Here is a 13972-nt window from a genome sequence, read left to right on the forward strand (position 1 = left end):
CCCAGGACTTGCCTGGACTTGTATAAGTCCATCTGTGTTCCCAGCAAGCTTTGAGACACTGATGTTAGCAGAATAATTTACACAAGCCCTCCTGGGATGTCCCCAGTTTGGCACTCCTCATCCCTAACAGAACCCCCAGCTCAGCACCCCAACCCCCACTGGGACCACAGTCCAAACTCCCCATCACTGCACCACAAACTTCACTGGGACCCTCCAACCTCAATCCCCAAAGGGATATCTATACCATTCCCTATCCTGGCATCCCAAACCCTACCAGGACCTCCTCCAGCCTGGCACCCTGATCCCTAACATAATTCCCCAAACAACTCACCCCATTCTAGTCTCTCAAACCCCACCAAGAACCCTTTAACCTGGCACTCCAGACCTCAATGGAACCCAAGTCCAAACTCCCCATGCAGCACCCTAAACCCTGCCAGGACTCCCACAATCCAGCACCACAATTCTCACTGTGATGCCCAATTACCCTCTCCATCTCAGCATCCTAAGACCCCGAAGGACCCCCAATCCATATGGGCATCCCAAGCCCTAGTGGAACCCCCAGTATCTGATACCTCAACCTCCACTGGGACATCTACCTATCTTCCCCATCCCAGCACTCTAGATTCTGCCAAGACACAAGCGTAAATTTTCTATCCCAGCACCCCAGCCACCACCAAGTCCTCTCCACCCCCAGCTCTACTAGACATTCCTCAAGCCCTTCCCATTCCCAACCCTAAATCCATTCCTAAATCCACACCCACGTTCATACTCATTACTATTCCAATACCAATCCCTATGCCCATCTCCATCCTTATCCCCATCACCACGCCCATTCCCACGCTCACCCGTGTCCCTCCCCATCCCACCCCCGGGTGTGGCCGTCGGCAGAGGGGCGGGGGCACGGAGTCGGCTTTGTAGGCAGCGGGGCGGCTGCGTTCCATTCCTCGCTGCGCTCCGCTCCGCCCGGTCATGGCCGCGTCCCGTCCGACTCAAGGCTGCGGCAGCGGAGCGCTGCTGGGCCGCTTCGGAGTGCTGCTGCAGGCATTGCTGGCACTGTGTACCTTCTGCACGCTGATGTGTGAGTACCTCCGTGCCTGTTATTAGGGCGAGGTGTCGAGATAAGCTCTTTGCTTGGAGAGTGGCGAGGCACCGGCACGGGTGGAATGCTTGTGGATGCTTAGAAGTTGTGGATGCTCCCTGGAGGTGCTCGAGACCAGGCTGCGCAGGGCGACTTACCGTTAGGCTGCAGCTAGGGGGCTAGAAGCGGATATTCCTTAACAACCCAAACTATTCTGCCAGATAACCCTTTTAGTTGGGTATCGCAGCCCGTTTGCTCGGAGCTTCGCGTCGCTTTTAATTGATGAATTTTTTTTCTCCAGACCTGGAGGGTTGGAGAAGGGATGGCAACAGCTCGCTGCCGGCAGTTAGGGCACCAGATGCTCTCTCGTAAAACTGTTGTTCCGAGCCTTTATCTGATGGTAATGAGGCACCGCGGAGTCGCGGTTCTGATGTGTGAGTTCAGTGGCTTAGAAAATTTTAATGAAGGGTGGAAGCCAACGGTGTAAGCAGGAAGAATGTGACAAAAAATAGGATGGGCATCAGGTACGGTGCTGCTTGGTTAGAATAATAGCTCCTCTAATTGCGTTGTGATGTTGTTTTGCTTAACTTTCCCTTAAAACGTGAAGTTTTTTGGGTTGAGTGCTGTTTGCTGGGGAGGGATGGTAGTAAGAGAAAGCAGGGAGGAGAGGTGAGGGCACTGATGCTGGAAGACCTGAGAAAATCACTGCTGCTGTGCCCCAGCTGTGCTCTGCTTGGAGCACTGTGGGTGCTTCTCCTTGGGGTTAAGTGATCTAACAAGCCTCAATCTGTTCTCCTTTTTTAAAAAACCTGCAGTGACAGTAATTAAAGCTTCCAGTTGAGCTGAGAAGCCACAGGTCTTGAATCTCTGTGCTGCCTGGACTCCAGTGTTTAATGCCAGTCAGCTTGTGAAAGCTGCAACAAGTTCTTCCTGTGGAAGCTGATAGCTTTTTCCAGTGGGAGTAATGACATTGCAACACTTCACGGCCTGTATTTCACTGAACATTAACTGTAAGAACAGCCTACTTTGTTGTTTCTGTTGTGTTTCTTTTTCTTTCTGTTCCTGTAGTGGGGGAGGCTATGTGTTAATTGACCCATAAACCACAGGGGATACCTCGTGAAATAAAGGAAATTAATTATCAAAATACTCCCACAAATGAAAGCATGGGCTCAATGATTTGCCAGCAGTACCTAAGAATGTTGTTCTCCCCCTGATATAAGAGCTAATATAGTCTTTCAGAACTTCCTGAGTTGGAAGGGACCCATCAAGTCCAACTCCTGGCTTCACACAGGACCACATAGGCAGCTCACTACTGTGCCCACTGCCCTGGGCAGCCTGTTCCATGCCCACCGGCCTCTGGTGCAAAGCTTTCCCTAACACCCCCTGCCCCTCCCCTGACACAGCTCCATGCTGTTCCCTCAGGCTCTGTTGCTGTCACAGAGAGCAGAGCTCAGTGCTGCCCCTCTGCTCCCTGTGAGGAGCTGTGGGCGACCATGAGGCCTCCCTTCAGCTTCCTGTTCTAGGCTGAACAAACCCAGGGACCTCAGCTGGAGGATGAGGATGCTCGTGTCCAAGGATATGAAAAGCAGCTGAGCATCCTCTTGGTTAATTAGGAAAAAAATCCGAAAGCTCTTCTTGAGTGGTTTCCTTGTGAACCTGCTCAGTGGCTGAAGCTGAGCCCCTAGATGTGAATAGATTTCCAGCCCTAGACTCCTGATGGTAGATCATCCCCTGGCTGCCCCTAATTCCCATCAGGTGTTCCTTATCTACACCCCCGTTGCATACTCTCAGGTTTTCTGTTGGGGCTGTCTGTGTGCAGCCTCTTTAGCCCACTGTAGCTGTAATTGGTTTACCAAAGACTTTCTTAGGATATAACATGCTTTAAGGCTTCTTTTGGGAGTGGCCCTTTCAGCTGGCAGCCTCCTGGGGAAGAAAAGGCTGCAGTACCTGGATAGTGGTGGTTTGCAAACCGTGTATGTGGGGGAAATCAAACTAATGCTGATGTGGTGTTGAATAAGACTTTGCAGGTGCTTAGCCATGGAATGTGCTCAAAAGAGCACGGTCTACAACAAGATGAGTATTTTTATGTTGTTATAAGAAGAGTTTGTGACTTTGGGTTTCTTTTACTTGGGGCTACAGGAAGCCTGAAAAAGAATATGCAAATTTCAGAAAAAGTGTTAATACGTTCAAACAGACTGCCCAGGGAGGTGGTGGAGTCACCATCCCTGGAGGTGTGCAGGAAACATAGAGCTGTGGCACTGAGGGGCATGGGTGGGTGGGTGGAATAGATGGCCTTAGTTGTCTTCTCTGGCCTTAGCGATTCTATGCGGATCTGTCACGTGGAGTGTGAAGTTTTAGTAGAACAACCCACTATGTTCCTTGAGGCCAGTTTTGCCTGTTGCAAAGGGTATTAGAAAGCCCTTTAGATCAAAGGTTCATGAGGAAGAAATAGTGTTTCACTGTAGGATGAAGGGAGTGATTGCTCCCTGCTGCTCTGCTCTGTGTTTTAAATGGATTCTCCATGTAGTGTAGGTGGGATCCACAAGTAGATGATGCCCAGCTTAATGTGGTTTAGCTTGGAGAGGAGAAAGCTCTAGGGAAACATTGCTGCAGTGCTTGAAGGGAGCTTATGAGCAGGAGGGGGAGCAACTTTTTATATGGCCTGGTAGTGACAGGACAACAGGGAATGGCTTTACATGGAAAGAGAAGGAACTCAGGCTAGATGTTAGGAAGAAATTCTTTATTTGGAAAGTGAGGCACCAGCATGGGTTACTCACAGAAGCTGTGGGTGCCTCATCCTTCAAAGGGCTCAAGGCCAGGTTGGATGGGATCCTGGGCAGTCTGATCTGGTAGCTGGCGACCCTACCCATGGCAGGGGGTTAAAACTGGATGGTCTTTAAGCTCTCTTCCAACCCAAGCCATTCTATGGTTAGGATCGCCACTATTACAGCACTGAGGAAAATATTCCTTGGAGCTTACAAATACTCTAAACTACTCTATCCTGTCTTTTAAGGTTGTAGTCAAACTTCTCTGCAGTGTTGTCCAGAGCTTGCTCTAATTTAGTAATTAATGAGAATCAGATGTAATCCTTCCCAGCTGCCTACTCTTGCCGGAATGACTCTTGCTAAGAGAATTAAGATGTGAACACTTAGTTCTGCTGCCTCTTTTTTCCTTACAGCTGTGGTTGGCAATCTAGCTTCCTGGGCAAGAACTTGTCCCTGGGGAGGTCATGACGTGGATAATTCAGCAATCCCATCTGAAGTAGTTGTCAATACTTAGCTTTTGAGTGGATTTTGCAGTTGCTGCATGTGATGTGAGGATTGCTGGAACTTGTCACTTGGACACCAAATCCCTTAGGAAGAGAAGATAGGGGTCTTGAATAGGTATCTTAGTCATGTTTTTCCTTTTAGATTAACAGGGGCACAAGTGAAACAGATCTGGGGAGTCATTTAAGAACATTTCTCTTCTGATTACCTCTCTTCCTAAAGCTTTTTAAGCAGCCTTCTGAGCTCTTGAATGAGGTTTAGGAACACTTGTGCTATGGTAGTGTTTTGTGGTTTGGCTCAAGTAGCTGGTCCTGAGGTAGGACTGTGGAATAGCGACTCGACCATAAAAACAAACAGTAGCTCTCAGCTGCGGAGGGAAATATTGGTAAAATCATAAAATGGCTTGGGTTGGAAGGGATCCCAAAGATCATCTAGTTCCAACCCTCTGCCTTGGGCAGGGTTGTCACTCACCAGATTGGGCTGCCCAGGGCCTCATCCAGTCTGTCCATGGTCACTTCCAGGCTTCTCTGAGCAGCCTGTGCCAGTGGCTCACAATCGTCAATGTGGAAGGGTTTCCTTATACTGAGGGAGGAGTGGAAGGAATAGAACTTAATTTAGGATGGTTCTACCCTATTGCAACTCAAATTTGTTGCTGTACATGCTTTAGATTGCTGCACTCTTTCTGTGCTTCAGAACTCTCTTACATGCTTCCTATGGGTGTTCCAGCTTTTACATTAAATATCTCTTGGGGAAAAAAAAGTAGGTTGAAGTGTGCATGTACATCAGGAAAGAGAACTAAATGATAGATCACTGGATCTGTGCATACTTACATTCTATTGATTTTAATAAACCTGTCCAGGACATGGGAGTACTACACTGCCATGCCAGGGATGGGCTATGCTGACTTTGCTTCCTTTAACATGGAAACATGGCTGTGTTTGATTTGATTCATCATACTGAAATGGGGACTTTCCCTGTTTTGGGGAAAAATAAAACCACAAAGATTTACAGTCTGGAAGAGGTGTGAAGCACAGGGCTGTGACTCTGGTAGTCTGGGTCTGCATGTAAGTTTGTAAGTTAAGCAAGAAGCTACACGTGGCAGGACTCCTAAGACTTTTTTCCTTCTGCTTCAATGCATGTGAAAACCGGCTGAGCTTGAAAACGCGTGTTGTGCTTTGTAAGCTGAAAAGACCATGTGGCATTTCATGTGCTTCATTAAGCAAAGCACAGCTTTCTATGGAGCTTTTGAATTTGAGTTGTTGATTATGCTGACCTCCTCTTGGAAGTCACCTTCTGAGCTGCTAAACCAAGAGGTGAAAACTGTATGCTAAATGATGACTGGAAGGAATAAAAGTTGAGGACGTTCCTGCTTGCTGAAGCAACAAATGGGTTGGGTAGGCTGAGAAACAAGCAGGCAAAGCTTGAGCTGCCAGAAGTTATGTGTAACCTATAGGCTGTGAAGCACCTTATGCATTGTTGGATGGATTCTGCTGCATCTGGTGGATGATTTATATTATAGGTGATTCTTAACTTTTGTGCAAGTAGGTTTACAGGGAAACTTTGTCATTTCAAAGGGTGGAGGAAGTGAGCCTTTAGGGAGGAGCCTGTTAAATTTCCAGTTGGTTTATGACTTGGTATTTGTGAGAGAACTGACAAACTTCATGTTTGGGGTGAAAAAAAAAATCTCAATTGTGTAACTTCATTTGTTAGATGTTCTCTTAATTACATCATGTATTGGTCTTAAGATATGAGTTTCAAACATGGGAATGCTTTATAGTCCAAGGCACTGATCTGGAATCTGGAGATGCTTTGTGTGTAGAGCCTCTGTTGCCTTTCCCAGATGGAGTTAGAACAACCATTCAGTTAGAACCCAGTCCAGGTTTCCAAGACCTCCTGGTCAAATGGAGCTTATTCTCAATAAGTGCATATGACTAACGGTTACATCACAAAGTGGTTTATGATCACTTGGGCACTTGAAGGCTTATGTATGTGTCCAGCTTTGTTTTAATGACAATATAAAAGCAGAAGCTTTGTTACTTATATGCATTAACTATACTTATATGTGACCCGAGGCAATTCCTCTTCACTCAGTGTGGTGCAAGCAAGCCGAAAGGTTGGACACCCCTGCTCTAGTGGCAGCCATAAAAATCTGTGTAGAAATAAGACATGGGTAGTACGCTAATTGCATGAGGTGGAGCTTGAAACTGGGTACTGCATGGCCTTTACCTGGGCAATTCACGTTCCCTGCTAGTAAGATGCTCTAGCTGACCAAGATGGCTGATGGGCTGATGCTGTTGCTCTGAGAGTTTCAAAGCTTGTCCTGCAGTGGGCTTGTGGGTAACTGGATTTGGATGAGGAGCGGGAATAGATGGTCTAAGGATCCTGGAGAGGAAAGATACTCAAGTAATTTTGTTTTGGAAAAAGCAGAACTATTCCTTTCTGTAAGGTTTATTTGCATAGATCTAGAGGCTCCAGTACATGGCATTATGCAGGATTTGGAAGTTTTGCAGAAGTCCACTGCTTTGAGTGCCTGAACCTGCTACTGATACACATTTCTTCTGCAATTCGGAGCACTCTGTGCTAAGAGAAGCTTTTCTCCTCTAGAAGATGCTGTGGAGCAGCCTGGCAATATACAGATACATTCAATAGGAGCTGGTACCATTTTTTATTTCCCTGTTGCCTCATGTCTTGCAGACTCAGAGATAATCCAAAGATAATCCAGAACATATTTGCCCTTTGTTGTGTATAGAGTATTTAGCCTGTTTTGTTAAAGATATATACATTTTTGAAGTCTTGGTACAACAGTGTTTGGGAAGGAAGCACCAAACATATATCATGCAAGTGCAAGAATACAGGTCTGTAGAATGCCCCTTCTCAAACTAACGATAGATCTGCTCTGTTTTGAGGTGGTGGGTATGTGTTCTGAGCTTTTCTATCTTGCTGGCAGTTTGCTGGCTGCTGACTGTGAACAGTGACTGCTGCTTCCTCCCATTGTGTCTCCAGTCTGAGTAGCTGTGAGCTCACACTAAAAATAGTGCAGCCTCCATAGCTTTGGTCTCTGCATGTTGCCTTCTTCCTGTCTGGGGCTTGAAAAAAGCCTGAGAAAGGGTGCGTCCTGCAAAATAGGTTGAAATGTGTTACTGGAGACCCTACTCGCTGTAAATAAAGTGGAAGATGGCAGAGGAAGAGCACTTCCTCCATAGGACAGTAGCTCTGAATCCTATTCAGTAAGGCCAGAAATCAGACGGTGCGATGCTGTCACAAAAATAAGCTTCCTGGTTTCATGGTAGGGGATTTCTACTGGGGAAATAAGCTTCTGGTTTTACAGAAACTTTACTTGGGAGTCTGTTTTGCTGATCTGTTTTGCTGCTATTCTAGCTAATTCTGCCTAAATGAGGGGTTTATTTCCATGAGGGATAATAGGCAGATGTACATCTGCATTGATGTCTGAATGCAGTGCATCATCAGTGGGGACATTGAGAAGATGTTGCATAAGGGATTGCTCCACTGCATGGGCAAGATGTGAGGAACAATGGAAGAGAATCGGGAGCTATGCAAGTGTTAATTACAATTTGGAAATTAATTACTACAAAAGTAGGCTGTAGGACAGTACTGCTGCAGTCCCATAACTTCAAGGAACTATACATATCTAGGGCAGACAAAGCTGTTTCCAATGCACTGCATCTAGAAAACACCACAAACATCCACTTTCTGTTACTCTGCAAAACAAAAGTTGGGGAAAAAATTAAAAGGGAGGAGGGGTGGATCTCATTGAGGTCTTACCTTGTCATTTTCTGACTCCTTGCAAATCTGTAAGTACTCTTGTCCCAAGTAGATATATTCTTTTTTTCCTTTTTTTTTTTAACATGGGTTTCTATTCAGATGGCCAAATTCATCCTAGCCTGGAGATCCTCAATGAATTTAAAGCGTCTGTGGTCTTCATTGTCTTGACTGAAGAGGAAGGGTTTGGGAGCATTTTGCTTCCTGTCTTGCCCTTTCTTGGCCATAACCAAAAGGCATTTCTTTCAAGTTGCTGTTGATGTTCCTTCCCTTTTGCTGAACTTCAGGGCTTTCTGTCTGCTGTAACTGGAGCCAAGTAGGAATGAATGTTAACTTGTAAGGACACCAATTCAGGTTGTCACCTGAGAATAGTGGCTTAATCTGTTTAATGGGATAGATGTGGCTGTTCTCTTCCTACCTGTCTTACCTTTTCCTGGCATGTTTTAGGCCATATGGATTAAACTCTGCTACAGTGTGGCTGAGTTCCTTGGAGCATCTTTAGAGTTAGGGCTTTGTGAGGCTTCTTGCTCTAGTGGACTGCCTTTGAAGCCTCTCTGAAGGAAATGTTTCTCCATGAGCTATTTCACAGCTGACACCCTTTCACTTTACCATTCAATTGGAACTTACAAGTCATCATTAGGAATGTGGCTGAAATACCTATCAGTGAAAGGGCAAGTCACACAGGAAGAGCCTGGACAAGCAGTCTTCATCTTCCTCCCTTTAGCTCTATTACACAGACCTTTACCTGTGGGCATGGGGAGTTCTTTATTTAGTATTGTCTTTAGATGGTTGGGGATTCTCTGCCTTCTGTCTTGTGCACCTAGAGACATAGAATCATTTGAGTTGGAAGGGACATTAAAAGGCCACCCACCTAGTCCAGCTCCTCTACAGTGAACAGGGAAATCTGTATCTGAGCAACTTCAGAATATTCAGAACCTGGTCCAGCCTGGCCTCCTGCACTAAACAATCTTAATTGATTACAGGTGCTAAAATTCAGATCACAATTTCTGTTTGCATTACCATGCATTTGCAAGCACAGCTTGTCCTGTAATAGATCAGTCTGCTATCAAGATTTGCCAGAGTCATGGTTGCAAACCCATGCCTACAGCTGGTGGAAAGCTGAGTGGCCTTAGTGAATAGAGATTTCCTTTGAGAAGAGCAAGAGAAGACTTGAGCTGTTTCCCAAGCCAGCTGAGCTTGAGTATCCACTCAGGGATCTGTGCATGCCCTGGCTCAGATCACCTGCAGGGAGATGTGGAGGAGAGGATTTTTATCAGCTTCTTGACGTTTCAGAGACCTGGAGCCATTTTAACGTGGATTTGAACTCACCCTTAACCTCTGGGTCATGGTCACTGAACTACTCTGCTGCCTGTTCAAGCTCTAGTGATCTTGGCTGACTTACTGGCTTAATTCAGAGACAGCCTGATGCAGCTCTGCACAGTTAATGCCCTATTAAGCAGTTAATTATTTCTCTATAATACTAGCTTTTATCTTTAATACAACAGTTTTACTGTCTCTGATAATTGCACAGACTCAGATAACTCTCTTAAATCTAATGAGGCATGACAAGCCATGTTCAACAAGGCACCACGCCATTAACTTCTTACCTTTTGTCATCTTATCACACTGAATTACTATTTCTAGCCTGAATGGCTGTGGATACATATGTGTCACTTCTCTTTAGGGCAACAGTAAAAATCATCCCTGATGCTCTTGTGGTTGGGCTGGTGGTCAGCTTGGTGGCCTGTAGAGCCCTTCTATGCCATAGGGAAGTTTTTGTACTCTTTGCTTCAAGTTTGTTAGTTTCAGTTTAAAGAATTCCGGCCTCTCAGCTTTGTTAGTCCATGGATTTGTTTGTTTGTTTATTTATTGTGGAAGAGTGAAATATAAGTGCTTGTTTGGATGTGCCTGAAGTCCTAGAGTTGAAGGATGTATTTTTTTTATGTGTCACATTGTCATTGTGCCAGTAAGAGGTACGAAGTTCCACTTCATTGAGCATCCAAGCAGGGGAATTCCTAGATCTTTTCAGGTTGGATCAGGCAGGAATTTCCCAGGAAAGGCAGCCCAGAACTGTTTCTTGGGGCAGATGGTTGGGCTCCAGTTGGCAGGCTGAGTATACGAGTACGGTGAGACTCACCCAGTGCATCATTTAATTACCATATAGATGCAAGACAGAAAAGAGCAGTTTATTTGGAAATAGCTGTTTCCAGCTAGTGTGTTAATTTTTTCTTCCCAGCCTTTACTGAGCTTGTTGCTCTGTTGGTTGATCTTTCAGTTAATGGGTCTGTGGAGAAGTGTAATCTAGAGCTGGATACCAAATGTGTGTTTGTTCTGGTGTTTGGCTGACTTTCGAAGTGACAGAGTAAGCTACAGAGCTCCAGGAGCAAAGTCTTGGTGATGATAAAGCAGATAGCTGGTGGTCTGTTTGGGCTTCAACAGCCTTTTAGAGCACTCATCACAATGACCTGCTCAGTACTGGGCAAATCTGGGAGGTGATGAAGGGCCTAGGGATTCATGCTTCTAATACATACCCTTGAGATAGCTTGTCCAGGGAGGTTATACACTGATCCTTCATACTTGTGTGTTCTATAGCTTTCAGGCTCTAGGTTCCCCTAGATGGCACCATCAAGCAGTTGCTGTGATCATGTCCTAGGATGGAGCGTCAGGAGTAGCACTGAGTTAGTTTCTTTTTGCCTCCAAAAAAAGAAGTCCCAGATCAGTATTTTTAACTCTAAATCCTTTTCAAGCTGGTAGTGTTCCAGGAACTGATTGTGAAAGTTCCCCATTTACATGGGGTTTTGAGGCAGCAGCTGTAACTGCAGAGCTTCTAGACTTAGGTGTAGATGCTAGCAGCTACACAAAGCAAAATGATGCTACTGAATGCCCTTTTATTAATTAGGTTGGGGAAAAAAATATAGTAAGAAAATGTCTCCTAGGTCTCCTTGTTGAAGAGCACTGATATCTTAGGTTTAAAGGAAGAAGACTTGGCCAGGTAGGTAGTGCTCTGTAAAACAAATTCCTAGTTGGATTGACGGCAAAGCAGTAAAAACAACTTCTGTGTGCAGTATAGCACTAGAAAGGTATTAGCAACTCCTATTTGGGTACGTAAAAGCCAGCTGAATCTAGGGAGAACATAAGTCTGTGGAACAAGCAACCTGGGACCCTTGGAGATGCTTCTGCAATGCTCAGGACACTGTGAGCAAAACAGAGTTTAAAAATGAAAAACAAACTTAGTGTTATCTGCAAGTAGTAACTGTGATAGAGAGCACTGGAGGGTCCTGGAATGGAGGACTGGAGTGGCTGCAAAGAGTGAACTAATCTATATGCAGAGGGACTTCATTTAAAGTATTCATATCTCTTAAAATCTCATGTTTGGTAGTAGTGAAACCACATCCCAGACACAGCCAGTGAACATCCAAAACACTATGTAATAAATCAGTGTTTTAATAGTGTCTTCAGTTTGTTGGCAGGAGCTTGGAGCCTTATCTGTTTGTAGTTTGGCCCTGGCACCCTTATGGTAGGGATGCTTACTGACCTCTGATCCTTTGAGCTGCAAAGAGGTGATGGCTTTGTTGTGCCTCTGGAATCCAAAAGCTTGATGGACTACTGGGATACATGGTTTGAATATCACTACCATAATTTTGATTTGCCTGGAAGAGTTATCAGGGCTGGCAGATAGTGATGAAACTTTCCCAGCTTCCCTCTGGCCACTTGACAGGGTATGGAAGTACACATCTGTTCAGCTCTGATGGTTAACATAATCTCTCTAATTTTCTTTGCAGTAAAACGATTTAAAGAACCAAAAGAAGAGAGGCGTCCCTGGAGGATATGGTAAGATTTTAAATTTGGATGTTAAAAAGCCCATGTACCTCCAGTATTTCTTCTACTAACAATCTTCATGGCTCTGTGACTATTCTATTGGTATTTAGTCTTTAAATAAAATGCTCTGCTGCTACTTCCCAAGACAAATTTCCTAAAGCAGCTGGTGCTCCCTAGAAATAAAGTCCCTCCCTAGCTCCTCCAAGAAAGCTTGGTTTCACTGTAAGCGGTTGATCCAAGAGGTTATGGTCCTTTCAGATCTGCTGACACAGCTGCACATGGGCTGTCTTATTTTGGTCTTAAGTTCAATTAAACAGATAATTACATCTGATAGGTTGGATGATCCTGTGGATTTTGCGTGGCCAGGCTGGCTTGCCAATGTTAGCAAAGAAAAGCCTATGTCCCCTGGCTTTGGTTCTTCCCTTAAAATAATTTGGAAATTAATGGAATTCCTTTCTTGGATATCAGAAATCCTTCTTGAAGGAAAACGGGTCTATGCCCAGCCTTTGCTTGGCTGACTTCTGCTGATGTTCTAGGAAACAGATCTTGCTCTTTTCTTTCCAGGATTTATGATACCTCCAAGCAAGTAATTGGTGCCCTCTTCATCCACTTTACCAATATTTTTCTGTCTGATCTCACTGAGGAGGATCCTTGCTCTCTGTAAGTACCAAAGGCACTTCCATTCACATCCCACATCTTGAAAAAGAGGGAGGAAACCAATGGAAAATGTTTGGTTTCCACCATATATGGATGGCTATTGCTAGTACTAGATGGATATTAGAGAAGTATGCTTTGCTCAGTGTGATTGAAGGCCCTTATTCAGCCTGGATAAAAAAGTTCCAAGAAAAAGGAACCTTTCTATCTACCACATGCATTCATGTTGTCCTATTTTGAGGCAATGTAAATTAGACTTGGAATTTAACAGAAATGTATCTTTACTCCAGACTAGACAATTTGCAGCTACAATTTGTTTCAGAACTAGGTAAAGTTGATTTTGTGTATCCCCTTTGAGCTCCAAAATGCTGCTTAAAACTTCCTGGCCTATCTTCTGTGTTTATATTTGAACGTTGCACTTCAGTGTGTTTCTTTAAACAGCCACAAGTTTGGCTGGGACTAAATGTAACCTCTAAAATGAGTTATGATTGCTTTTAAACTGACGTTGTTTGAAAACAACCTTGTTTATGCTTATGCTGTGCCCTTCAGATTCTCCTAATGTGCTTCGCATTTTCCTGGTCTGCCTGCCTTGAACACTGAACTGGGCAGAACTCTGAAATTCTGCCCTTGGGTTCTGATGCCCCTATGCTGTGCATCCTGCCAAGTATAAACTACTAGAGTCCCCTGTTTTATTGGGAGTGCTCTGGGAACTCTAAGAGGCTAGTTTGGGCCTTTAGAAATGGGAAATCCTAATGACTTTTTTTTTAAAGTAGATATCAAAAGCAGATTGTTTTTTTTCCAATATCTTTATTCAGAAGTGATATCAAGCTCTGGGAAAGGACACATTTGTTCCTGTAGCTCTGTGCTTGGTGGTGTTTTCATATTGTTGAAGTATCTGACCTATTGCTGCAGAACAAGATTCCAATAGCACAAAAGGCCAAAAACAATATGAGAGATTTTTTTTTTCTGTGAAGTTTATTAAAATATTAAGCCCTGGATTAGAGATTGAACCTTGCAGTCCCAAGAAGGCTCCTGCAGATCTCCTGTCTCTCATACACTTTCCAGTGAGGCTTAAACCTCCAAAGCTGCAGAGCAAGCTCATCAGGCCTGAATCTCCTGATGGGGACGGATTTTGCTGCTGGACCTGCAGCAGAAACCCCAAACTGGAGGCTTTCCAGGACCCCAGAGTGTCTGCTGTTGAGCCAGGGCTTGTTGCTTCTCTTAAGTTCTTCTGCCCCTTGCTTTGCTTCTCTGCTCATATAGCATTTTACACCTGCTCTATGAAAGTGAGTTTTAGCCTTTCCTTTGGAGCATTTATGGTGTCCAACAAGATTCAGTTTTATTGTATAAAATTCTGAAAATGTTTAGAATTGTT

The 13972-nt window shown here is 44.6% G+C and overlaps 1 protein-coding gene across 2 annotated transcripts in view; it reads left to right on the forward strand.

Moving 5' to 3' along the window:
* Positions 1–887: 887 nt before the first annotated feature.
* The window catches only part of LOC100548072 (store-operated calcium entry regulator STIMATE-like), a 31554-nt gene continuing 18469 nt past the window's right edge, over positions 888–13972 (forward strand). Inside the window, exons 1-3 of one of the 2 annotated variants that reach the window (XM_010713850.3) lie at positions 888–1078; positions 11907–11955; positions 12508–12603. In XM_010713850.3, coding sequence (XP_010712152.1) covers positions 970–1078; positions 11907–11955; positions 12508–12603 — 254 coding nt within the window. In that variant the 5' untranslated portion in view covers positions 888–969. The remainder of the gene's footprint in view (positions 1079–11906; positions 11956–12507; positions 12604–13972) is intronic. The other variant, XM_010713912.3, reaches the window with a different exon arrangement.

This window comes from Meleagris gallopavo, chromosome 1 (genome assembly GCF_000146605.3).
Source record: "Meleagris gallopavo isolate NT-WF06-2002-E0010 breed Aviagen turkey brand Nicholas breeding stock chromosome 1, Turkey_5.1, whole genome shotgun sequence".
Lineage (NCBI taxonomy): Eukaryota > Metazoa > Chordata > Aves > Galliformes > Phasianidae > Meleagris > Meleagris gallopavo.